This window comes from Hydra vulgaris, chromosome 12 (assembly GCF_038396675.1).
Source record: "Hydra vulgaris chromosome 12, alternate assembly HydraT2T_AEP".
NCBI lineage: Eukaryota > Metazoa > Cnidaria > Hydrozoa > Anthoathecata > Hydridae > Hydra > Hydra vulgaris.
The window spans coordinates 30,992,451-31,017,500 of record NC_088931.1 but is presented as its reverse complement, the minus strand read 5'-3'; the positions used below and the strand labels follow the sequence as shown (position 1 = coordinate 31,017,500).

At 26.6% G+C, this 25,050-nt stretch overlaps 1 protein-coding gene across 1 annotated transcript in view; it reads right to left on the bottom strand.

Annotated features, from left to right (window-relative positions):
* LOC100205063 (coronin-7) overlaps positions 1 to 25,050 on the bottom strand; it is a 42,726-nt gene that overhangs the window by 532 nt on the left and 17,144 nt on the right. Inside the window, exons 11-28 of the mRNA XM_065812897.1 lie at positions 23,565 to 23,647; positions 23,362 to 23,416; positions 22,011 to 22,068; positions 21,720 to 21,865; positions 20,787 to 20,885; positions 20,582 to 20,702; positions 16,539 to 16,870; positions 16,343 to 16,451; positions 15,649 to 15,735; positions 15,429 to 15,571; positions 14,457 to 14,561; positions 9,955 to 10,043; positions 9,277 to 9,412; positions 9,054 to 9,143; positions 8,586 to 8,702; positions 8,370 to 8,505; positions 7,929 to 8,020; positions 7,728 to 7,811 (exon numbers count right to left, since the gene is read on the bottom strand). Of these exons, the coding sequence (XP_065668969.1) occupies positions 7,728 to 7,811; positions 7,929 to 8,020; positions 8,370 to 8,505; positions 8,586 to 8,702; positions 9,054 to 9,143; positions 9,277 to 9,412; positions 9,955 to 10,043; positions 14,457 to 14,561; positions 15,429 to 15,571; positions 15,649 to 15,735; positions 16,343 to 16,451; positions 16,539 to 16,870; positions 20,582 to 20,702; positions 20,787 to 20,885; positions 21,720 to 21,865; positions 22,011 to 22,068; positions 23,362 to 23,416; positions 23,565 to 23,647 (2,082 nt within the window). The remainder of the gene's footprint in view (positions 1 to 7,727; positions 7,812 to 7,928; positions 8,021 to 8,369; positions 8,506 to 8,585; positions 8,703 to 9,053; positions 9,144 to 9,276; positions 9,413 to 9,954; positions 10,044 to 14,456; positions 14,562 to 15,428; positions 15,572 to 15,648; positions 15,736 to 16,342; positions 16,452 to 16,538; positions 16,871 to 20,581; positions 20,703 to 20,786; positions 20,886 to 21,719; positions 21,866 to 22,010; positions 22,069 to 23,361; positions 23,417 to 23,564; positions 23,648 to 25,050) is intronic.

Here is a 25,050-nt window from a genome sequence, read left to right as displayed (position 1 = left end):
ATACATAAATGCATTTATAAAAGATTTAATATAATAAAAATGTGCCAAAATTATAAATTTGGATTGTTTTATTTCAGCCAATAATGAAAACAGTTCCAGGCCTCCTGTTAGTTTCAAAACAGGCCCCCAAAAAAATACATTGCGACTTTATTTACTGCTGCTTTTCTTTCTTTGTTATTGCAAATCCGAACAAACTTTTGTAATGTTTAATTAAGTTGTTTGTTTAATTAAGTTGTTTGTTTAACTAAGTTGTTTAGTTAACTTTAATGAGATGTTTGTTTTTGTGGTACATTTTATAAAATTTATTATAAAATAAATATATGATAAAATAATTATGTGATAATAAATAAATAAGCTGTTGGAATAAGAGATAGGGCTTTTGGATAGAATTTTGGAGGAGTCAGAAATTTTGCATGGTTATAACTTTTGTAGTATACAATATTTCCAAATGAAATTTAAACCCTGTTGATGAATTTAAATTTAGTTTAAAACATTACTGCCCTGGGCAGGAGGGTTTAAACGTTTTAGGGTGTTTTTTTTGTTCCCAGGCCTCCACCATCACAACTTCTTGCACAACCTCATTTGGCATAGGCACTTAACAACACCAATAACTACTGCATTAGCAACAGAAACTGTAATATCACAACAGGTCACAGTTAACATGGATCCTGATAATGCCAAATAAGAATGTTACCTATATGGGGTGATAGCGTACACATCAAGGTACCCTGTGATGCAAATTTTGAAACCTTTTAATTTTGTCTGCAGAAAATAATTTAATTAGAATGTTCAAATTAAGTGAAACTTTGACTTTATAGTGCGACAATAAAAACACCTGTAAAATGAAAACCACTTTATATAATTTGATAAAAATTAGTGCAAATGCAGCATATGACCGCACCAAACTCTGGATAAATTTCAGTTAGATTGGTTAACTGGTTAAGGATTTATGAGTTTTAATTTATACTTTGTTAATTTTTTTTTTATTTATACCTCAAAATATTACCAACTACTGTGATATTTGGTCACTATTTTCAAAATAATGGTTACATGAGTGTTCTACTATATAATAACGGGTGATGCGGAAGTTATCGGACAAATCCTAATTTCATTATTTGAGCATAATAATTAGTTTTTGTGGCTTTATGCGTAGGCATAAACGTTCTATAAAATATAAACTTTATTATTTGAAACAAAATTATTTAAAATGAGGTTAAATGCAGCTGAACGAGAATCTTTTCGAAAGCGACTAAAAATGTTTTTTGTAAATAAACCTAATATATAAAAATAAATAAATCGTAAATCATTTTGAAAAGGAAGGATTTGCTCAAAGTACAATATATGATAACCTAAAAAGAATTGAAACTGTTCAATCGTTTTCTGATAGAAAGCACCCTGGTCGTCCGACATCCTGGACTAGAGAAAAGAAAGCCGAATTAATGAGACTTGTCAACAATCGAAAAGGTGTCAGTCAGAGAAAAATAGGTATTAAATTTGGTGTAAATCAATCGACAATTGGTCGTCAGTTAAAAAAAAAAAAAATTAAATATAGAAAACGTGAAAAGACTCCAAAATACACTATAGAACAACAAATAAAGGCAAAGAAAAGAAGCAGGAAACTAGTTAACCAACTCTATAACACAAAATCGCTTCTAGTCATTGATGACGAAAAATACTTTTGTTTTGCAGGGGACAACATGCCTGGAAATTCTGGATACTACACAAACAACAAAAAGACATGGCCAGAAAGTGTTCGTTTTATAGGAAAAGAGAAATTTCCAAAAAATTTATTAATGTGGATAGCCATATCTGACCGTGGTATGTCCGAGCCATTGTTTCGCACTTCCAAGGCTGTAGCGATCAATTCATCAATCTATATTAATGAATGTTTAGAAAAACAACTTCTTCTATTTATTCACAAGTATCATGGAGACTTTAACTATTTATTTTGGCCAGATTTAGCAAGTTCTCATTATTCTAAAGATTCTCTAAATTGGATGGACCAATATGTCTATTACGATGATAAAGAATCCAATCCCCCAAATGTGTCTCAAGCACGACCAATTGAAAATTTTTTGGGACATTTGGCACAGTAGGTTTACGAGGGAGATTGGCAAGCTTCAACAGAGCAAGTTTTGATTGATCGCATTAAACTAAAACTACAAGAAATTGATTTAAACTTTTTACAGTCGCATATGAAAGGTGTCAGAGCAAAATTGAGATCAATTGCAGATGGTGGTGTTTTTTCATATAAAAAATAATATATTTTTATTAAAAGATAAATGCTTTATTTAAAAAAAATATAATAGTAGTTTGTTTTTTTATTTATAAACAAGTTATTGACGTTTTTATTTTGTCCGATAACTTCCGCATCACCCGTTATCAATCATTTTTATAGCAATTGTTTTATTGCTATGTGTACCATTTTAATTCTATAGACAAAAATATTGATTGACTATTTGAAGCATGGTTTGAATTTGCTTATGCATAGCGTAAATATCTCAACACTCCCTAAAGTATAGACTACTGCCAAAATGCTAAAAAAGAGCTAAAAAAGTGCAAAACCTGGCAAAAGGACTATCAGTTAGTAACATTTCTGTTAACAGAATTTTTATTGGCCCTTAAAACCTTCTCAAATTTCAAAATGAAGTGAAAAACTACAATACTATATAAACTCTATTTTTTACATTATATTACTATCAAATAGCATCTGATTAATTTCTTAGATCTTTGATTTTCTCCACAAGAAATTTATTCAAAATAGCTTAATATACTCTTTTAGACAAATACTCTTCAATATTTTTACATGCAATATTAAAATTCATAATTACTAACAGCAGTTAAAGATTAAAATGGTTAAAATGTTCATTATAAACCGTAAGCTAGGATTTTCTGCTGCCTAATCCTATAAATCAAATTATGGTAGCAGTTCTTTAAAGATGCTTACTGTTCAGATCAGTGCAGCATAGTCTTTCTTTGTACTCTGGATCATTGTTGTTTCATTTATACCTTAACCAATGTTTATAAAAGTCTTGATGAGCAGTTTTGACAGTTTGTTCACTATAGGGTGCCAAATCTATAGTGAGCAATTTGGAACTGATGAAATTTTTGACATGGTAGAAGACTGTGTGAATTTTGGGTGTTACGCTTGCACCAGTTATAATTAAGTAACATCTTTTGAAATTTTCATAATTATTTTAATAATGGATAATTCCAAAGCAAGCTTTCACAATTAAGTTGAAACTTTTGAATGGTTTAATTATGTGAAGAATGTTGGGAACCCAGTTTGTATCAGCATATTGCTGGGGCACATACACATTTTTAAGAAACTTCCTGCATTCATTTCCCTCAAACTGGCCCAAATGATATGGGCTCAGTTAAATGTGGAGATCAGCTGGCCACTTGACACCTTCTATCCAATTAGTTTTGAGTATCTTGAAAAAATAATTTATAACTCCTATAAGGAGATGCAATTCCATTGGTGGGATTGTATCCAAAATCAAAGCATTGTCAGGCCCACTGATGATTGGCTTTTGAATGACATTGCCAAACAACTCTGTACAAGCAACAACCCCACTAGATTGCTGAAAAAACTTGAGGCTAGATTTATTTGAGCCCAGTGTTTGCAAGTCTCCATATTCAGCAAGACACTTTTTTTTTTTTTTTTTTTTAAACATCTTCGCTTCCAACAAAGCTGCAAGCAGCCACTAATTAAAGTTGGAAGTTACTGAAAAAGAAAAGATGAAGATTGTAGAGCAAGATAACGATTGACAGACGATTTAAAAGATTGCAAATTATATGAATCAGGAAAGCAAGATGAAAGAAGGGAATTCCAAAGAACTGATGTTAAAGGAAAAAAACTAGATGAATAAGCGTTTTTGGAGCACTTAGGAACAGTCACACAAAAAGGATGACACTTAATTGAATGACGAGTAACACGAGAATGAATTTTAGTAGATGGCACAAGAGACGCTAGCTCTTTAGAGCAGTGCCCATTATAGTATTTGTAAAAAAGAGAAAGAGAAGCAACATTACGACGATGTGATAATGGTTGAAGGTTGGCCGCAAGAGCAGGTCCAACTATGTTTACAATGCATTTTTGCACCTTGTCTAAAAGAGAAAGGGCATCATTAGAAGATCCGCCCCAGATATGGCAACAGTATTCCATACAAGGCCGGATTTGAGATTTATAGAGATAGAGAATAGAATCCAGAGTAAGAAAGTGGCGAGCTCGATAAAGAGATGCAACCTTAGCAGATGCTAATTTTGCAACCGATTTGATATATGGTTTCCAAGAAAGATTGGAAGTAAGAGTTAATCCTAGAAGATGAAGAGTAGGTGACTCATCGAGTACATCACCGTTCATAAATATAGGAAGATCTAAATTATTGCGATAATGATTGGCTGAAAAAAATTGAGTTTTATCTGAATTAAAGTTCACCAGCCACTGTGAGCCCCATGCTGTAGCAGAAGTGAGATCCTTTTCAAGCTCAAATGCCCCCTCCAAGCAATCAGAGGGTGTTAGTTTCTTATCACAACAAGAATAAATGGTAGTATCATCAGCAAACAATGCCACCTTAGATGTGAGAATATCTGGAAGATCGTTAATGTAAATTAAAAAGAGTATAAGGCCAAGGATAGAACCTTGAGGAACCCCTGAAGTTACAGAATAAGAAGAAGAGTGTTGTCCATCGAGGACAACTTTTATGCTACGATTGGAAAGGAAGGATTCAATGATCTTAAAGATGTTGCCGGATACACCATAAGAAGAAAGCTTATGGAGAAGACCAGCATGCCAAACTTTATCAAAAGCTTTTGAAATGTCAAAAGCGATGACCTTAACCTCTCCACCTTCATCTAATGCACGATAAAACCTATCTGTTATTACTGTTAGCAAATCAGCTGTAGAACGAGAAGATCGAAATCCATATTGATGGTCAGAAAGTAAGTTATTAGATTCAAGATGAGAAATTAAGTGTTTGTTAATTAAAGATTCAAAAACCTTGCTTATGATAGGAAGAAGACTTATGGGACGGTAGTTAGACGAATCAGATCGCTCCCCAGAATTTTTGAAGAAAGGGATAACAGATGCGGCTTTCCAGCAGGCTGGAAAACAAGACTCTGATAAGCACTTGTTGAATAGTTTTGAGAGTATAGACAACAGCTCCGGAGAACACTTCTGCAAGACAATAACAGGTATGTTGTCTGGGCCACAAGCTGTAGAAGAGTCGAGGCAGAAAATCACTTTAGATACAGATGCTGGAGTGATATGAATGTCAAGCAATGGATCAACCTGTTTGTTGGCAATATCAGGTTCAATTCAATATTAACTTCAATTCAATATTAATTTTTATAATTAATAATTCAATTCAATATTAACTTCAATTCAATATTAACAAACAGTGTGTTTTAATAAGCTTCATGTCAGAAAAAACCATACTAATAGACACCAAATCACCTCTGCGCTCTCCTTTTATTATTGGTTATTTACAATAAGATATTAAAGTACCAAGGTTAAGTAAAATAACTGTTAAAATAATAATAATAAGTCAATAAACTTCTATTATTTACTAGAAAATATAAAAATAAATAGGTTATATCAGGAATGAGTTTATATATCTTAAGTGTGAAAAGACTTATAATGACCTGTTTTAAGGGTCCAGATTGCTAGTATTTATTAATAATGCTAAAATATCTTGCATCAAAACATAGACACAGCAAAACATGTACAATTAACACAGCAATCAATTTATTCAGTGACAAGTTATAGTGAAATATAAAACTTAACAGTAAAAAATGGTTTAAAAAAAACAAAAAAAAAACTAAATTATTTATAGCTTATGCCATCCTCTATACAAATAAAGGATGAATAATAATCATAAGTAAACAACAATAAATTAAATAATAATAATAAAATAATAAAAATAAATGATCAACATTAATAGTTAAAAAAAAAAATTCTTAGCATTATATTTTAATGCACATTAACATTAGATTGTTTGCACAACCAAATGCTACCCAATTCAATGTAAAAACTAACTTTATATAACAATAACAAATTATTTCTTATAGATATTTTTTGAAATTAATTACTTTCGTAATTATTTTAGGCAATAGTCTAAAATAATTATGAAAAAAAATAGATAAAATGTTACTTTAAAAAATCTGTAGACCATTTTTATACTACTGTTTATATTAGTATTTTTTACACACACATTACTACAAATTCAGTTCTAGTTAAAAATAATTAGATATTTTTTACACACACATTACTACAAATTCAGTTCTAGTTAAAAATAATTAGATATTTTTTACACACACATTACTACAAATTCAGTTCTAGTTAAAAATAATTAGATATTTTTTACACACACATTACTACAAATTCAGTTCTAGTTAAAAATAATTAGATATTTTTTACACACACATTACTACAAATTCAGTTCTAGTTAAAAATAATTAGATATTTTTTACACACACATTACTACAAATTCAGTTCTAGTTAAAAATAATTAGATATTTTTTACACACACATTACTACAAATTCAGTTCTAGTTAAAAATAATTAGATATTTTTTACACACACATTACTACAAATTCAGTTCTAGTTAAAAATAATTAGATATTTTTTACACACACATTACTACAAATTCAGTTCTAGTTAAAAATAATTAGATATTTTTTACACACACATTACTACAAATTCAGTTCTAGTTAAAAATAATTAGATATTTTTTACACACACATTACTACAAATTCAGTTCTAGTTAAAAATAATTAGATATTTTTTACACACACATTACTACAAATTCAGTTCTAGTTAAAAATAATTAGATATTTTTTACACACACATTACTACAAATTCAGTTCTAGTTAAAAATAATTAGATATTTTTTACACACACATTACTACAAATTCAGTTCTAGTTAAAAATAATTAGATATTTTTTACACACACATTACTACAAATTCAGTTCTAGTTAAAAATAATTAGATATTTTTTACACACACATTACTACAAATTCAGTTCTAGTTAAAAATAATTAGATATTTTTTACACACACATTACTACAAATTCAGTTCTAGTTAAAAATAATTAGATATTTTTTACACACACATTACTACAAATTCAGTTCTAGTTAAAAATAATTAGATATTGATTCTAGTGGTATTTAATTAGATAATTATTGTATTTAGATTTTGACTCCAGTGGTTTTAAAAACACTCATAAAAATACCTTTCAGTTATCATAACCCCACTTTTCTCACCTAACATTGTATTATCATTACCCTCTTCTCTCACATATGGTGTTAACATTATCTCTCTTGTCTAACTTTATATTGTGTTATCATTACTTTTCTTTTTTCACTTAGTACTTTGTTTATCATCACTCCTCTTACTTATTATGATATTATAATTACCCCTCCTCAATTACATAATATTTTGTTTTATACCTTACTTCTCTCACCTAATATTTTGTGTTGTAGCTTTTAATTATATTTCATAATGAACTGGCAGAATTGTTTTTAGCAGTTGATGGGAGTTTTTATTTTTAAAAATACTTCAGTTTGAATTTTAAATTTTCAAAAATTTCTAGGTTTTCTCTTTTAAGTTTTATAATATTATAAGCAAAATATTTTTATATTAAATTACTATGCTGCATAGTTGGATAGGATTTTTATACAATAGTTTGAAACCAACAAATACATAAAACAAATTTAAACCTACCCACTCTTCTTCATCAACACCTTCAAACTTGTCTTGTTCAAGTTTATGATCAACTTCAAGTTTTCCCATCATTGCATTTATAAGCTTTTTATGAGAAAAAGTTTGAAAACAAATTAATAAAATTTACTTTAACAGAGAAACAAATTTAAAACTTTTTTTACAAAAATTCAAAACAGGAAAAATAATGAGAAAACAAAAAACCTCAGTTTTTTTATCTTCGTCACTTTTCTCAGCAAGAATAGATTGGCTACAATATTTGGAAGCTTTTGGCAATTCTTTTGGTGCTTCACTTACTATAAGAATTGCATAATAGGAAACATAATAACAGTTATATAAATAAAGCAAGCAGAAAAAAAAAAAAAAAAATACTGCTAAATAATGCTAAATAAAAATAATAAAATGTATGACTACTGAATGAATGCTAATGAAATAAAATAATCATTTGCAAGTTTTAAAATGTTTTAGAAAAAATTATTTGGGTAAACATTTAAAAAAACAAAACTTTTCTTTTAACAAAAGGTTTGTTTAAAAAAAAAACTTTTTTTAAAATAAAAAAAAATTAATCTAAAATCTCAACCAGAGGCAAAAAGCAGAAAAAACAACTGAAAATACACAAAAGTTCAAATAAACAAAATAAAGTACATTTTAGCATTCCAAAAGGCTGTAAAGAAATTCTTTTCTGTGGCAAAAGATTTCCATCTAACCAATCATCTCCTGATAAAGATTGCTCCCAGGTCACTCTAGTTTCAGGGAAAACATCGTCTTGAAAGAATTCAGTCTACATATAGAATGGGGAAAAATTTCACTCTTTTAAAACGAACTTTTACAAAAATATCAAGAATAAAAATAAAAATATACTTTTGTTCTTGGCAAAGTAAAAGAAATTATCTCAATGTTGTTCTTTGTAAGACAAGCAGCTTTTGCAAACTCCACCTTACTAACATCAAGTAAATTCTTTTGCAAAAATGAAATACCCTAAAGTTTAAAACAGACAAAAAATAAAACCTTTAAAAATTAAGATTGACTTAGAAAAAATTGCTAAGAATTTAAATTTCAAACTAGTCTAAAAGTCTAGGATAAAAGTTATTTAGTCTAAATTTTAAGTTGCAAACTTTTATATAAAAGTATAAATTTTTTATTATAAAAGATTTTTAATCAACAGTGGCCATTAATAAATAAAACTTTAATGAGAGTATAAAATTTAATTTAGCAAATTTAATTTTTACAGTTAGCAACACCTGATCTGGGCTTGTGATAGAAACACCTGATCTGGGCTTGTGATATAAATCTTCCAAAGTTGCTTTTCAGATTCAATAAAAAATTTACCTGATGAAGTGTTGTTGACCGAAAAAACGATAATGCAAACATATGCGGATAATTTTCATGAATTTCAAATGTATATACTATACGGTCACCCTATAAAATTAAACATAGAAAATAAAATTTACATTACATACATCTTCCTATAAAGTCATACTTTCAAAATCCATTTTATATCAAACTGTTAAAAAAATGTTTTATTAAAAATCTTTGAAAATTAAAACCTTACCTTTCCTGTTGCAAATAATGTTGATGAATCTTCATCATAATGTAAACTTAAAATAGATGGAGAAGTATCTATTTGTTGCAAAGAACTAATTTGTTTTACCTCATCGCTTTCAAATAGCATAAGATGTCGACCAGAGCTGCAATTTTTAAACATTTTTTGATTTAAAAGTAGTAACTAATTTTTTAAAAACTGAGAAATTATTTAATACCTAGTTTACTACTTTATTCATTGTATTTTTATCTTATGTCTCCAAACTGTTTGAGTTTGATTGATATGAAACTAGTGTTACAATTCTTTTAATTGGATGAATCTGTTCAATGTAAAACTATGATGTTATGCCTAGTCAAAAAGTCCTATAGAATTTAGAACAAGGTAAAAATGTCTTTAAAAAATTTCCATTAACTTGAAATCAGTAAAAAAAATTAGGTTAGTGCAGTTTTTTTTTAAAATATATATGTATTTTTTTCAAATAAAAATTTTTATAACATATTTTGATTTAGAACTTAACTATATAGTTATTTCATTTTATATTAGACAAATATCTTTTGTCTTACATAAATCTACTTTATATTAAGCAAATCTACTTCGGTCAACCTACATTGTTAAAAGCCTTATAGGATACTATGATCTTTTGATTTAGCATCAAAATTGTCTAAAAGTACAATAACTTGAAAATACCTGTTGACAATAGAAACCACTATCCAATTATTTTTAGGACCACACCAACACATTCGTGCACCTCTTAATGTATCTGGTGCATCACCTTCCTAAAATTATTTTATATATATATATATATATATATTTTTATATATATATATATATATATATATATATATATCTATATATCTATATATCTATATATATATATATATATATATATATATATATATATATATATATATATATATATATATAAATATATATATATATATATATATATATATGTATATATATATATACATATATATATATATATATATATGTATATATATATATATATATATATATATATATATATATATATATATATATATATATATATATATATATATATATATGTTTGTATGTATGTCAGGGTTAGGGTCCAGGGTTATGTATTTGGGTATGTATATATGTATATATGTATATATGTATGTATGTATGTATGTATGTATATATGTATGTATGTATGTATGTATGTATGTATGTATGTATGTATGTATGTATGTATGTATGTATGTATGTATGTATGTATGTATGTACATATTTTTTTAATTTAACAAATCCCACTCTGGATTTGTTGAATTAAAAAATAAAATCAGTTTTTTTGCCATTTGGCTTCATCAGGGTGGCCACTCAAATTTAAAAATAAAATTCCATGACTTTTCCATAAAATTTCTATGACTCTTCATAAATTTTTATGATAAATCACTAGAGTAAAATATTCAGTACTTGTCATGCACTAAGCATTTGCAACTTGGTCATTATAAAACATGCAAACCAAAAACTAATTGGTAGAAAGTTCTGATAGCATGTCTGAAAAAAACACTTTTTCTTTTACTTCTCTTATGACTTACACTGCAAAAATATCTTTTTCAAAAAGGACTTAGACTAGATATACTAGTATTTTTCTTTACATCCTAAAAATATTACAAGTAGAAAAAAAAATTCATTTTAAAAAGTTCCATGAATTTTCCATGACTTTCAATGAAAATTTAAGAATTCCATGACTTTTTCCATGACCAAATAAAATTCCATGACATTTCTGAGATTTCCATGACCAGTGGCCACCCTTTTCATGTAATAACTGTCTACACACCTGAATTACTAAAAATTTATTCTTAAATCTTTACATCCTCGTGACTGAGGATTTTGTTCACTAGTCTTTGATGACTTCTTTTCTAAATATTTTTGCAACAAATATAATTTTTTCCATTATTTTAGGTGGAAACTTGATTCAACTAATAATCAAACAGCAACATAGATTTTAAATTCTGCAACGCATTAAACAATTTGTTCAACCAGTTTTTGAAGCCAAGTCAAAGGGCTTCTCCTTATAATCAGCTCTTGCTTCATTAGCATACACCAGTCGAACACATTTACATCATACGAATCCATCAAAACAAAGCTTTCGCACCTGAATAAAACTAAATGAATGGACTTCAACTGCATTTACTCTAAGATAAGTACTGCATGGCAGACTTTGTTATCCTACTCAGCACTATGTTCTCCGAATCACTTGAGGCTGGTGAAGTACCGTATCAACAAAAAAAAGCTGAAATCACCCCTATCTTCAAGAAAGGCTGCAAGTTGAACCACCAAACCTTTGACCAATATGCTTTGTATTGTTCTCCCTCAGCCCGTTCATTGTGGATACCAGGGTGCATTACATCACCATTTACCAAATACAATAATTTTGTAGAATAATTTGAATTACTGCAATAAATACAGACTGGACATAATAAAGTTATTCTGAAATAGCTGTTTAGAAATGGTTGGTTAGCAAGGCAAGGTTCAAGGTAAAATATGCAAATTTTTTTCCAACACACGTCTTCTTAATCTTGTCATTAATAATCTCATTTCAGTTGTGCAAGTGCGTAATGCAGTTTTTATGATCATAGCTATCATCAAGAAAGGAACTAATAATCTCGAATTTGTGCTTTCTCTAAAAAGCACAAGTTGGATTATGAACAATTGTTTTATGAAACACAATGGTCTGCGAAGTATAAAAGCATATATATTTTTGGTAAAAACTTTGAAGAAATTTGCGACCAATTATAAAATTTGACAACAAACTACAATGGTAAAATGTACCAAAATGCCCACCAGTTACTGTGTTTTTGTATTTTACCAACTTTTGTTGTATTCTTGTGATTATCCTTATAAACTCTGCAATTATGGAACCCATAAGTCGTTGCAAACAATATAATTGAATTTACTAAGTGCTCAGAAACTAACCATCACGTTAGTTAACTTTTTCTGTGAGTTTTGACAGAATGACATTATTTATTTCAAGCAAGATATATATACTAATGTAATTGCTCTCACAAAGTCAATAAACATTGATAAGAAAGCCCTTTGTCTATGCAGACGGCAAGTACTTTGAAGCAACCTGATAGCTCAAACGAAAAAAGCACAGAGTTATAACAGGAAGATTACTTTAGACAAACAAATATTTTTGAAAAAAATATTTGTTTGTTTAAATTTGTCAAAAAAATATTTTTGTTGTAATGGATTCCATTATATCATCTTTAATAAACCGTTTCTCTGAAATATAATTCAACATTCTAGCTATTTAGACTTGAGCCTGCAACCTTAACATATTCATTCTGTTGAATTCAGAAGCAGTGTGACTGCCATTAGCCATGTGAAAAGTATTGATAACTTCAACCTTGAGGTGAAGAATTTATTTGAATTTGGAATCAAGGAGGATATGCCAATTTGTTGTCAAGCGCAGATTTATACCCAGCTTTTCATGTTCTACTTATTGCATTAACTCTACCAGCAAAAACCATGGCTGATGAAAGCCATTCAGGGTTGTGTTTGTAGAGCGTTTATCACAGTACAAACAGCAACAAGAATAAATTATATGGAGATAGTTCTTTATATCTTTGTGTGGGACTCACACTTAAATATCAAAGATATTTAAGGATATTTTCACTTTTGCACCTCTGCAACTGTCTGTTATTATTTTAATAGTACAATGTTTAAAACTCTTTAAAACTGAGTTTTAATTGAATATTTATGTAATACTATACTATAACTTTCAAACACTTGAATATCTACCAATGATTTTTTCAGACTTTTTGAGGATTGACATGTTTAGCAAAAAGAACACAGACTGATATTGAAATATATTTGATATATATATATATATATATATATATATATATATATATATATATATATATATATATATATATATATATATATACATATATATATATATATATACATATATATATATATATATATATATATATATATATATATATATATATATATATATATATATATATATATATATATACTATAGCGTATTTAGATAAGACATTTTGGAAGCATATTTTGCTAAGTATTTTCTATATGGTTTTTTATAGAAAGAATAAAACAATAAATAAAAAAAAGATTGCTGTCCCAATCTAAAATTTTAGTTGATGTAGCGGCACTCCTTGCATGTTATCCCTATTTAGTCAGTCTATGTATGTACTGAAGCAATATATATATATAAATATATAAAAATATATATAAATATATATATATATATATATATATATATATATATATATATATATATATATATATATATAAATATATATAAATATATATAAATATAAATATAAATATATATATATATATATATATATATATATATATATATATATATATATATATATATATATATATATATGTTTGGGTGCATCAAACGCCCGATACTTTTTAAAATTGATCTGTCCCTATTCTTAAAACTTTTTATTGGTTATCACAAGACACTCTGTTAAATTTTTTTTAAATTGAATGAGATTTAGGGGAGTCACCTCAAGTCTGAAACTTGCAAAGAGACCCTAAACAGAAGAAAAAAAAGTTTTTCAAATGTATGTCATGTTGGGCCTCAAAAGAAGCAAAATTTTATAAAAATTTCAAAAATAATAAAATTTTACACAATAATTATTATTTTAAGTTTTATTGCATAAAAATTATTATTTTTAACAAAAAATTAAAAATACCAATTTTTTCATGGTTTTTGTCTAAAAAAAATTTCAAGAAATTTCAACAAAATGGTCATGGAAATCTCGGAAATGTCATGTCATGGAAATCTTGGAAATGTCATGTCATGGAAATCTTGGAAATGTCATGTCATGGAAATCTTGGAAATGTCATGTCATGGAAATCTTGGAAATGGAATTTTATTTGGTCATGCAGAACAAAAAGTTTGTTCTGTATATAAAATTTGAAGAAAAATTCATATCTGTTCAAAAATTATATCTGTTCAAAAATTATATCTGTTCAATATGAACTGTATTGGTAAATCTATCTAAATCAAGTAAAAATTTAGAAAGCTGTAAAATCAAAGAACCTGATGAAACGAATTCAACAAGTCCAGTTTAAAGTGTTTAATTAGATAATATCCGTAATTACATCATATACCTAATCATATAATATACGTAATTGCATAACATTTGCACAAAAAATTATCAAACCTTAATTGGTTCTAAACTGTTAACTGGATCATAGATTCTAATTTTCTTGTCTTTTGATAAAGTAGCTAAATACTGACCATCAGGATGCCATGATAAACACAAAATCTACACAAATTAAAGGTTAGTAATAATTCTTTTGTTTTAAAATTTTAAAAATACACTACATCATGTCAAAAGTAATTGCGGCCTTACTATAATCATTTAGTTAAAATATTTAAATGTGTATAATTACTACATTTTTTATAAACTTTAATTTTCAGTACTAATATATTTTAACTAAGAAAGCTTATATCAAAACTTGAATTTTCAACAATAAATAAAAGTATTACATAATCTTAGAATGACAAGAACATAGTGAATGCTCAGACAATATTGTACAAAAGTATAAAATTATTCTAACTTTTAGTATTTTAATTTTAAAATGACTCAAGAACATAAAATCAAGAATAATATTTGATAAAGTGAAATAGTTCACATAACAAAGTGAAACTAAATTTTTGAATTATTAACAAATAAAAAAAGCCAGCATAGTTGATCAATTAAAAAATGTCTCATTTTATATCAATCTTTATCACTTACTTTTTCATTATCTTGTTTTTTTTAATAACTTTCTTGAAAAATTGTTTTTAACTTTATAATAAAGAAACCAACATAGTTTTTAGAAAAAAAATTTAAAAAGATTTTTTGTTTTTAGAATATTATTTATAATAAGCTTTTTACTATTAATTAATGGTTGCACCACAATTTCATAGTTATTTTTAAAAATGCACTGGTATGGTATTTATGAAATACATTTGCATAGCATTACTGGAAAAACCTGAAGCCAAAAAAAAAATTGCAAAGCCCTCAGACTTTTTTAGAAAAGAATAAAAAACTTTTCAAATAATGGTTACACCAAACGTACATAGTATTACATTGTTATGCACCACAAGTGCATAATACTATAGTAGTTTAAAAAAAAAAAAAATAAACCTGATCTTTATGGCCTTCCAAGGCTCCGATTTCTGAGTAACTATTTAAATCCCATATTTTAACACTTAAATCTAAAGAAACTGATGCCAGTATATTACTAGCAGTTGGGTGGTACTTGACAATGGTTACACGTTGGTTGTGACCTAAATTTTAAATCAAATTCTTAATCAGAATTAAAAAAGTTGTTTAAAAAAAAATTAGAAAGCAATTTAAATTAAACCTATCAGTATGTGATTTGGTTCTTCAAGTGTTGCTGTTAAGCCGTTGTCTGGTACTTTCCAAATCCTTATCTTCCAATCATCACAACCTTATAAAAGTCATTAAATAAATCTTCGCAAGTAAAAGAACAAATAAATAAATAAATAATAATATAAATCTGAACAAAGAAATAATATTTAAATTAATGAAAAAATATTAACAAAAATTGGTTATTAAAATAATATAAGATGATGAAGTCATATGCAGTGATAAGAGTAGGATGAAGATATCAGGTTCAGTAATAGGAGTGAAATGATGATGTCAGATGAAGTGATAAAAGTTGAATGATGATGTCAGATACTGTATCTGACATCATCATCCCATTCTTAAGAAAAAAAAATAGGAAAAATGTCATAACAAATAACTAATATACTCCTATTTCAAAAAAAAAAAAAGAAACTTTTTTCTAAACTAGTCAGCAGACTTCTAATATAAACTAATATTAATATACACAAAAGCATTTTTTGATTAGCTTGACTATGTATTTTAATAAGATTCGATGTTACTCTTGAAAAATTTGAATTTTGAATTAAATTAATTATCTACATTAATTTTCTTAAAACAAATTTTAAGAAAAATCAATTTTTTCATTGAAAAAAATTTTCATGAAACAAAAATTCATTTTACAAAATGAATTTTCAAACTTTTAAACTTACCTACAGCAATATTCCTATTGTCAAATGGATCAATGTCAAAATCAAGAATGTTGCTACTATTTTGCAGAACAGGAATATCTGACTCAGGTAAACGGCCAGGTTTAGAGAGCTAAATAAAAAATGTGTACCATAATTTACCACTAGGCTAATTAAAGCAACTAAGCTAACAAAAAACTAGTAGAAAATTTAGAAATACCTGAAAAACACCCAACTGTCCACCAGACCCTCCCAGTGGAACAGCAGCGAAATCATTGAATACTTTAAAACCATCACTTTCTGATGGTAGAGACTCAGCAAGATTTTTTATGTTTTCAATATTTTTGCTTTTATGCAGCTTTTCACCAACAAGATGTTTAAACTTTGAATAATGTCCAGTATTAAATATTGCTTGTTTATTAACTGATTCTACATTAAAAGTGGCTTCTTTTTCTCCACAATTATTTGAGGTTAACGCTGAATTTTCAATTGCAGAATTTTTAGTTGATAAGACACTTGAAGAGTAATCAGAAATTTTTTCGATATGTTTTTCTAAAAAAAATTGTGTTTCAAAAGTTTTTTTATAAAACGAAAAATATTATTTTATTTTAACTATTAACAATTTATGTGGACTAATTCAGTAGTGGTGGTCACTTTGTAAGTAAAGTCACTTTGTAGATAAGGTCACTTTTTAAGGAAGGTCACTTGGTAAGTAAGGCCAGTTTTTAAGGTTTTTTTTTTTTTTTTTTTTTTTTAGTTATTTGCCTCCCCAAGGCTGAGAAGGCCACTACAGATGAGGAGGCTACTTAATAGTGGTTATAACCCTCTCTCAACTCTATAACTCCGAAACACGAACCTTGAGTAAGGTCATTTTTTAAGAAAGTTCAACAAGTAAGATCATTTTTTAAGAAAGTTCAACTCAAAAACCTAATAAGAATATACACAATTTGTATACATGTATACATATTGTAACAAATTACAATAAATCAAAATATTTTGTTTTTGGCATAAAGTTCACAATTTTTTATTTTATTTTATTTGTATTTTACATTGATAACAACTACAAAACAACTATTAACTACTGTCTGTTTATTAAGGTTGGCCTTCAATCCTTATATATTTTTCAACTTGTTTTTCCGCGCAGCGGCCTTGTTCGTCAAGGTTCGTGTTTCGGAGTTATAGAGTTGAGAGAGGGTTATAACCACTATTAAGTAGCCTCCTCATCTGTAGTGGCCTTCTCGGCCTTGAGGAGGTGAATAACAAAAAGGAAAAAAAAAAAAACTTCAGTTTTTGAAGTGGCAACTTTTAATACTGACAGTTTTGCAAAAAAGAAAAAAAAATTTAAAAAGATTTTTTTTAAAACTAAATATTTAAAATTTCATTTTGTTATATTAACTCTATAATGTATGAGAACCTTAATTATGATCTACCTTTACAATTTTTGACAGGCATCTTAAATGGCTTGTTGTAATCAAATTTTTTTTTAATTTTTATATTGCTTTTGTGGTAAAAAAAAGTGTCCATTGAATTAGACATCCATGTATTAAGTGAAGATTTTTTTAAAAAAACTTGAAATTTTTTTTGTTTTTGCATGTTGATATTTATTTTACTTCATGAAAAGCTCGGAAACATACAGCTAAACACAAATATACTTTACATTAGGAGCATTAATACTGTTTTTTTTTTGCACAATTATTTGTAATGTTGAAAATTTAGATTGTCCATTAGAACTGGCTAATGATCATATTTATCATGATGGATGTTCTTTGGAATATCGTTTGCCCTTATAGAACGTGTTCCTGGCAATTTATCATGATCTATGTCTGGTGTGTGATCGACTCCATTTATTAAAGAGGTACATACTTAAGGTAAAAACTCAACAACTGGTTTATTTCCACAAATCTGCTGGAAAATCATCCAAGCATTGGTTGCTGCCAAACTGAAGAGATGAAAAGTGATAAAAGCATATCTGCTTTGTCAACACCCCCATAGAAGTGTTATAAATTTTGACAGTGTCGGGTTAAATTTTCCTGGTGTTTCTCAGGTATACTGCTAGCTCTGGTGATGCATAACAAATGAGAAAGAAAAGTTGGTGTGCATTTGGTAAAAGATCATTAGACAAACGAATTATAACAAACACGCTCTTGTCAAAACCATTTGGAGGGTCACAACTTTGGGAAGAAACTATTGTACCAAGACCACCTTTAACTTCAAAATCATATATATACCTTGAAATTCTTGCTCTTGCTCACAACTTGTAACCCCACGGACCCAACCCCACGGGGATGTTGTTGTTATCATTAAAATGCATTACTGATAAAATCTCATCAAATCAGTTATTAATTATATTAATAATAAATAGGATTTGAAAAATCAGTGAAAGTTTAGCATAAAATTGACAGAAAAGCAAACGCAAAGTTTGCCAACATTTTTAAATTTTGTCAAATTTTGCTTAAAAATTTGAAAAATAAATGCAGCATTTTACTATTTTGTTAGGAATTTGAATAAAACATTAGTTTTGCTGATTTTATTTTAATTATTTTATTTTAGGATTAATAAAATATTTATTTATCCCTTTTTATTTCAATAACAATTTAAATAAAAGAATTGTATTTAGAATTTAAATAGAATGATTGTTTCACTGTTTTATTTGAATTATTTTATATTGTGATTTTTGAGTAAATTTACCTGTAAATTTTAAAACTTTTCTAAAAGGGTAAATTTTCATTTGAAAAAAAAAAAACTTTTTGAAGAAAACTCTAGGAAAACATTTGGAAGGTTTGTATTTATTGAATTGTTTACGTTACTTCAACCTAACTGACAAAGATTAATTGCTTTAAGCACTTGGACATTGTCCAAAATAATTTGGGAGTTAATGGAATGGAACCTAGTATTCAATCAACCAGCCATTTTGACTCTTCCTTCACTTTGAATACATTCTTTCAAAACATGCCTCTCAACATTTTACTGAAAATAAAAAATGCAAAGGAAATATAATGCCTGCGTCATATTTTTAGGTCATGATGTCAATAATGCGAGCTTTAAAATAATGAAGCTCAATCATTGAACTCATTAATTTAAAACCTAGAGGCCCTGATGCAGTATAAGCAAAACAAACCCTGTGAGGGGTCAAAAAGTAAGCAACAATCCTAGGTATTAGGGTTTACCTAATACCGATTTTTTTTACTTTAAGCTAAATGGTGTTTCTTAAATTTATCCTTTTTTTACAATTTTCACATAAAATAAACTTTATCTCAAGATGTTTAAAAGAATAGTCAGCAGATTAAACAAACATTTCACAAAGTGAATAAATGTACATTTCACAAAGTATATATTTAAACAGCTATACTACATGTGATTAAATAAAACTTTCAATACATGAATAATATATATTTTATTCAACAATTAACATTGCCTTTGAATTTAATAAAAAATTACAAAATTTACTAGGCAGTAATTTTTAACAATAAATTTTATGCAACACTATTTTATAATAAAATTAAATAAAAGTTTTTCCATTCTTACTTTAATTGATTTGTTTACAATTCAAATTCAAATTTGTTTTTTTTTCAATTTTAATTAATTTGTTAAAAACTTGAATAAAATGCTTGTTTTTTGTTTTGTTTTTTGTATATTTTTTAACTATTTTATTTAGACTTTAAAACATTCATTTTTATTTTAAATATTTTATTTAGAATTAAAATAAAAAGCATGCTTTGCTATTATTTTTTTAACATTATTTGCTTAGGATTAAAAAAAAATATATATACTTATTTTGCCTTTTTAATTTTAATAATTTTATTAAGAATTTAAATAAAAGGCTTATTTTTTTTATCTTTATTTTATTTAGAATTTAAATGAAGCCTTCATTTTGCTGTTTTTTATTTTTTTTTTGAAATAGCAAATAAAATTAATATTAATTAGTTCTAAAATTGGGCTAGTCTAATAATGCTTGCTGTAACTTACAAGCAGTGAAGACTATAGACATTTGCCATAAATATTAAAATGTTTATCCAAAAAAGACAACAACAAAAAAAAAATGATTTGTTGAAATTATCAAAAAAACCTTATACACTTCTAAATGTAAATATTTCATAAAAAAGTATTATTATTTAAGAAAAGTAAAACTAGGTCAACAAATAAACTGCTGACCTATAACCATGTCATAGGTCAACAATTTGATATAGCGTTAGGACAGCATTGCTAAATGCTGACCTAACGCCAAGAGATGTAAGTAAAAGTAATAAGCAATATATTTCTCACCTGATGCTTCATTATGTTTTAATTGTTCTTTTTCAGATTTATCATTGACAGCTACATGTTTTAAACCTGTATTATTAGATTTTTGTATTACATTTTTAGGATCCAAGCTTATTTTTGGAGACTAAAAAAATGAACAATAAAAATCATATGTAATTTATTATTTATCAATCGTATTATGAAATAATATCCTGGATAATTATCTTACAACAGCTGTTTTTCCCTTAAACCAGTCACTGGCATTCATTGCAGGCAAACCACTGTAAACTGTGTCTGGAAACAAATCAGCATGAAACTCTCTGTATGACTAAATATAAAAAACGACAACTTTAAAATAACATATTAAATATTAAATTAAAAAATATGTAATAGAAAAAAACTATAAAAATTAGTGTGTTCCAATTACAAAGTTTGAATCTCATTTTTTTTTGGAAGAAAGTTATTAAAGAAAAAAAAAAGTTTTTTTTTTTTAAACAAATTCATTCCCAACAAGGCTGCAAGGAATGACTATTTAATTTGGTAGTTAACAGAAAGCACAGAAGAGGGTTAAAGAACAAGATAAAAACGAGATAAAGAACAAGAAAAAAAAATAGTTGCTTGTTTGAGCAGCAACCATGGATATGCATAAAAAAAAGATACAATCTTAGAATAATGAAAAAAAGCCTCAAGTTTAGCAGCTAGACCAATCCAACTGCACTTACAATGCAATTTAAAATTACACTAACAATGCAACTTTTGACCTTTTTTTAAAAGATATAGCATCTCATTAGAAAAACCAGCCTAAATATAACAACAGAATTCCATACAAGGATGAAGAGGTCAATAGTGAAAGATAATGAGAAAAGACTGGGAATCTGTAAAAGTGTTGTCATTTATCAATATAGAAAGAATATTGCAAGAATTATTAGCAGCAAACAACTGAGTTTTGTTGGAATTAAAACTTTGTTGTTGTTCTTTATATATTAATTTTTTTTCAACTTTTTTTCACCTCAAAACATTAAAAACATAAAATTAAACTTGTATGTATTTGGAAGTCACAATTTTCTATTTTAGTTTGGTTTAAAGGAAATCTAAATATTAACTAAATTTTAAAAAGTAACAATTGAAAAAAAAAAAAAAAATATTATTAATAAAAAGTAACCTTTCTTGGAATGATGTAAGGTAATGGAGTTAACAAATTTTTAGATAATTGATACAGCCTGTTAACTTCTCCTTGCATGACATTTAAAACACGCTTAGGCACCATTCCAATACCATAAGTCTGATTGTCAAGATTTTGAACAGATGCTAGAAACAAAAGCTAGTATTATATCTTTAAAAAAATGCACGAGTTAAATACAACAACTTTAAAAATTGCAACAATCTGTAACCAATGATAAAACTATAATAGTCCATTAAAAATAAGCTCATAATTAAAATTTAGTTTTATTACATAAAGAAACTTGGTTGGTCTCCGTGTTGAACTCATACAATGAAATGAAAGAATCTCCCTTAAAAAAATTGCATACATAATATATTTATTTAATTTGCAATTTTATAAAAATATATATTTTTTATAAACAAATATAGCTTAAGATGGCTCTATGGGAATACTGCAGGGCGCAAAAAATTGTTTTTTTTAAATGAATGTTGAGGTTAGTATCTTTATTTATTGACGAACATCTAATTTAAGAGATGTCAAATAAGCTTTATTTTCAAATAACTTTTATTCTTGCTAATAAGTCATTCATCAAAGATGCTGATTGATTTTAATTAATTTTTACTTTTCAAAACAATTTTTCAAGCATTTACAAAATGCGTACAAAATAATGATAATTAATATAAAATGACCTAATTATTGTAAACATGTTACCTATTGATACTAAAGTGAATTTTTTCAATTCAGTTCATTAAATTTTTTTTATTATTAAAAATTTTTATAAACTTGAAGAAATTAAAATAAAAGGAACTAAAAATAAAATAAAAGTTGCTTGGACATTTCTTATTAAAAAACTTAAAAAATAATATCATATAAGGTATTTAATAATAACTTAATAAAAATATCATATTATTGGTGTTGTTAAAGGCACAATAAAAAATGAAAACTATAATAAACATAAAAATTCTATATTTTGTATATTTCAGCAAAACTTAAAAATTCTTTTGAAAACTTTTAAAAGTGTTTTTAATATGCAAACAAACATTACTTCACTTTAAGAAAAATATGAAAATTTTCAAAAAAGAGCAAACTATTAAAGAAAGCAATCATGTTTAAGTACAGTCTTAAAGTAATTGCAAATGTTTTCATTTTAGGTAAAAATTTCCATGCTTTTGTAAATGAATACAAAAACCATGCTAAAACATAAATACTTTCTTCAATAGCGTACTTAGTTGTTTTAAAAACAACGCTATTGAAGAAAGTAATGTTTCAGCATGGTTTCTTTTAAAGTCTTTAAAATGTGTTTTAAATTTTAGAAACTAATTGTTTTGTTTTTTATAAATGTGTTTTATAATAAATAAAAAAACTATCAATTGCACAATTATTTTGAAAAAAATTTTTCTAAAGTAATGCGTTTGTTTATAAAAATTTTAAGCGAAACGCCAAGGTTTGCATAAGTAAAAGTAAAGAAACGTGACATTTGTTTTACTGTATTTTTTTTAAACATTCACACATTCCTCGACATGTCGCGCCCTGTACTGCATACAGATATATGTTACTGAATGTGATATACAAACTTTTTACCTGGCTTTTCTTCTACATGGACACAATTAAATTCATTAAAAATTATAATTAAAAAAATTACTTTTCCAGCCACCATAATCATGTTTGTATCAATATCTAGAAGTGGCATTAAAGTTCTAAAGAAAATCAAGGACTTTAAATTAACATTAAAAAGAAAAATCAACATCTTGCGCAATTTCTTGCACATGCAAAATATAATGAAGTCATTAAGAATAAGATTTATAGCTTATATAATAAAATATCATAATAAAAATTAAAAAATACCCAGAGCCCTGGTCTACATAATGTTGAAAAACCATTGAACTTGTATTGCGTACATCCCACAAACCAAGCATTCTCCCATTAGACTATACAAAAGTAATTATGCTTAACTGTTTAAAACTTTTACAAAGTTACTTAAACTTTTATTAAAAGTTAAACATTTCAAATTGGATTCCAACTTTTTTTTAAATGAAATTAAAAAAAAAAAAACTACAGGTTATAGATGGGACTGCTGAAACAGCATCAAATCATATTACAAGTACTTTATATATTACATTACAATGATACTAATATAACAAAACAAACACACCAATATAACACAAATGAGCCAAATCGATAATAATAACAATAATAATAAATTCAACACAAAGTAATGTAGAAAAAGAACATAAGAGATAACATAAAATTTAACAAATAGAAGACTACAAAAATTATTTTCTATACCATCAAGATTGTAATATTTAAACTTCTATTTACTCAAACTTGTACCAGATTCTACCAAAATATGGTATCAATTAATTAATCACCTTCATGTTTCATGAACCCAGAGGTGATAGACAAAAAATATTTTTTTGAGAATGTCTATAAAAATTATTTATTTAGAAAGCCAGATGAATTTGTGGATAAATTAAAAATGTTTGTAGTTAAAGTGAGGAATTTTGAAGTTGGTGAATTTCCAAATATTTTATGTATCTAAAAATATCTAGTAAACTCAGATGGTTTTCATTTAAAATGATTTTAAAAACATGAAAATTGGTAAATAGCTTATATAAATGTTGTATTTTATGTGATATGGAATATATTTTTGAATAAATTAATTTAAAATAAGTAATTTGCTTTAATTACATTTTTTTGTTGTAGAGTTTTTTCAAACTTAACTAGATAATTTTGTTGTAAATTTGTGTTTTTTTTTAAAAAAAACAAACAAATTAAATCTTAAGTTTTATCAAAAGTTTTAACTTGCCTCTTTTAACTCTTTTAAAATATTTGGGAAACTGAGGAGGAATGAGAGAGGAAATGAAATGAAAGAGGGGAACTAAGACAAGTTAGCACTTTTTTTTATTTACATGATTTATAAAGATTAAAAAGGGAAAGGTTTTTTTTTCTAAATGTATGTGAATATTTTATTTATGGTTACAAATATGAAAAATGTTTGGCTTTTATTTCTTATTTGATTTTGTTTGCGCATAAGTAAAGTAAACTAAAAAATTAATGCAATGAAGTAAGATAAAAATGTAAAATACAAAATTAAAAACTGAATTAGATTTCTTCACGCAATTTATTAAAGCTGACAAAGCTGTTAAGTCCAACTCAATAGCATATTCAGCCATTAAAGAAATACTTTTTTTTAAACTCCTGTGAAATAACTATCAGTTAATTTAAAAATATGTGTGAAAAAGGATGGAAACGTTATAAACACCGGAAACAAAAACATTTCAGGAAAAACGGGCATGTATTTATACTTTCACAAGCATCTAAACATATTATC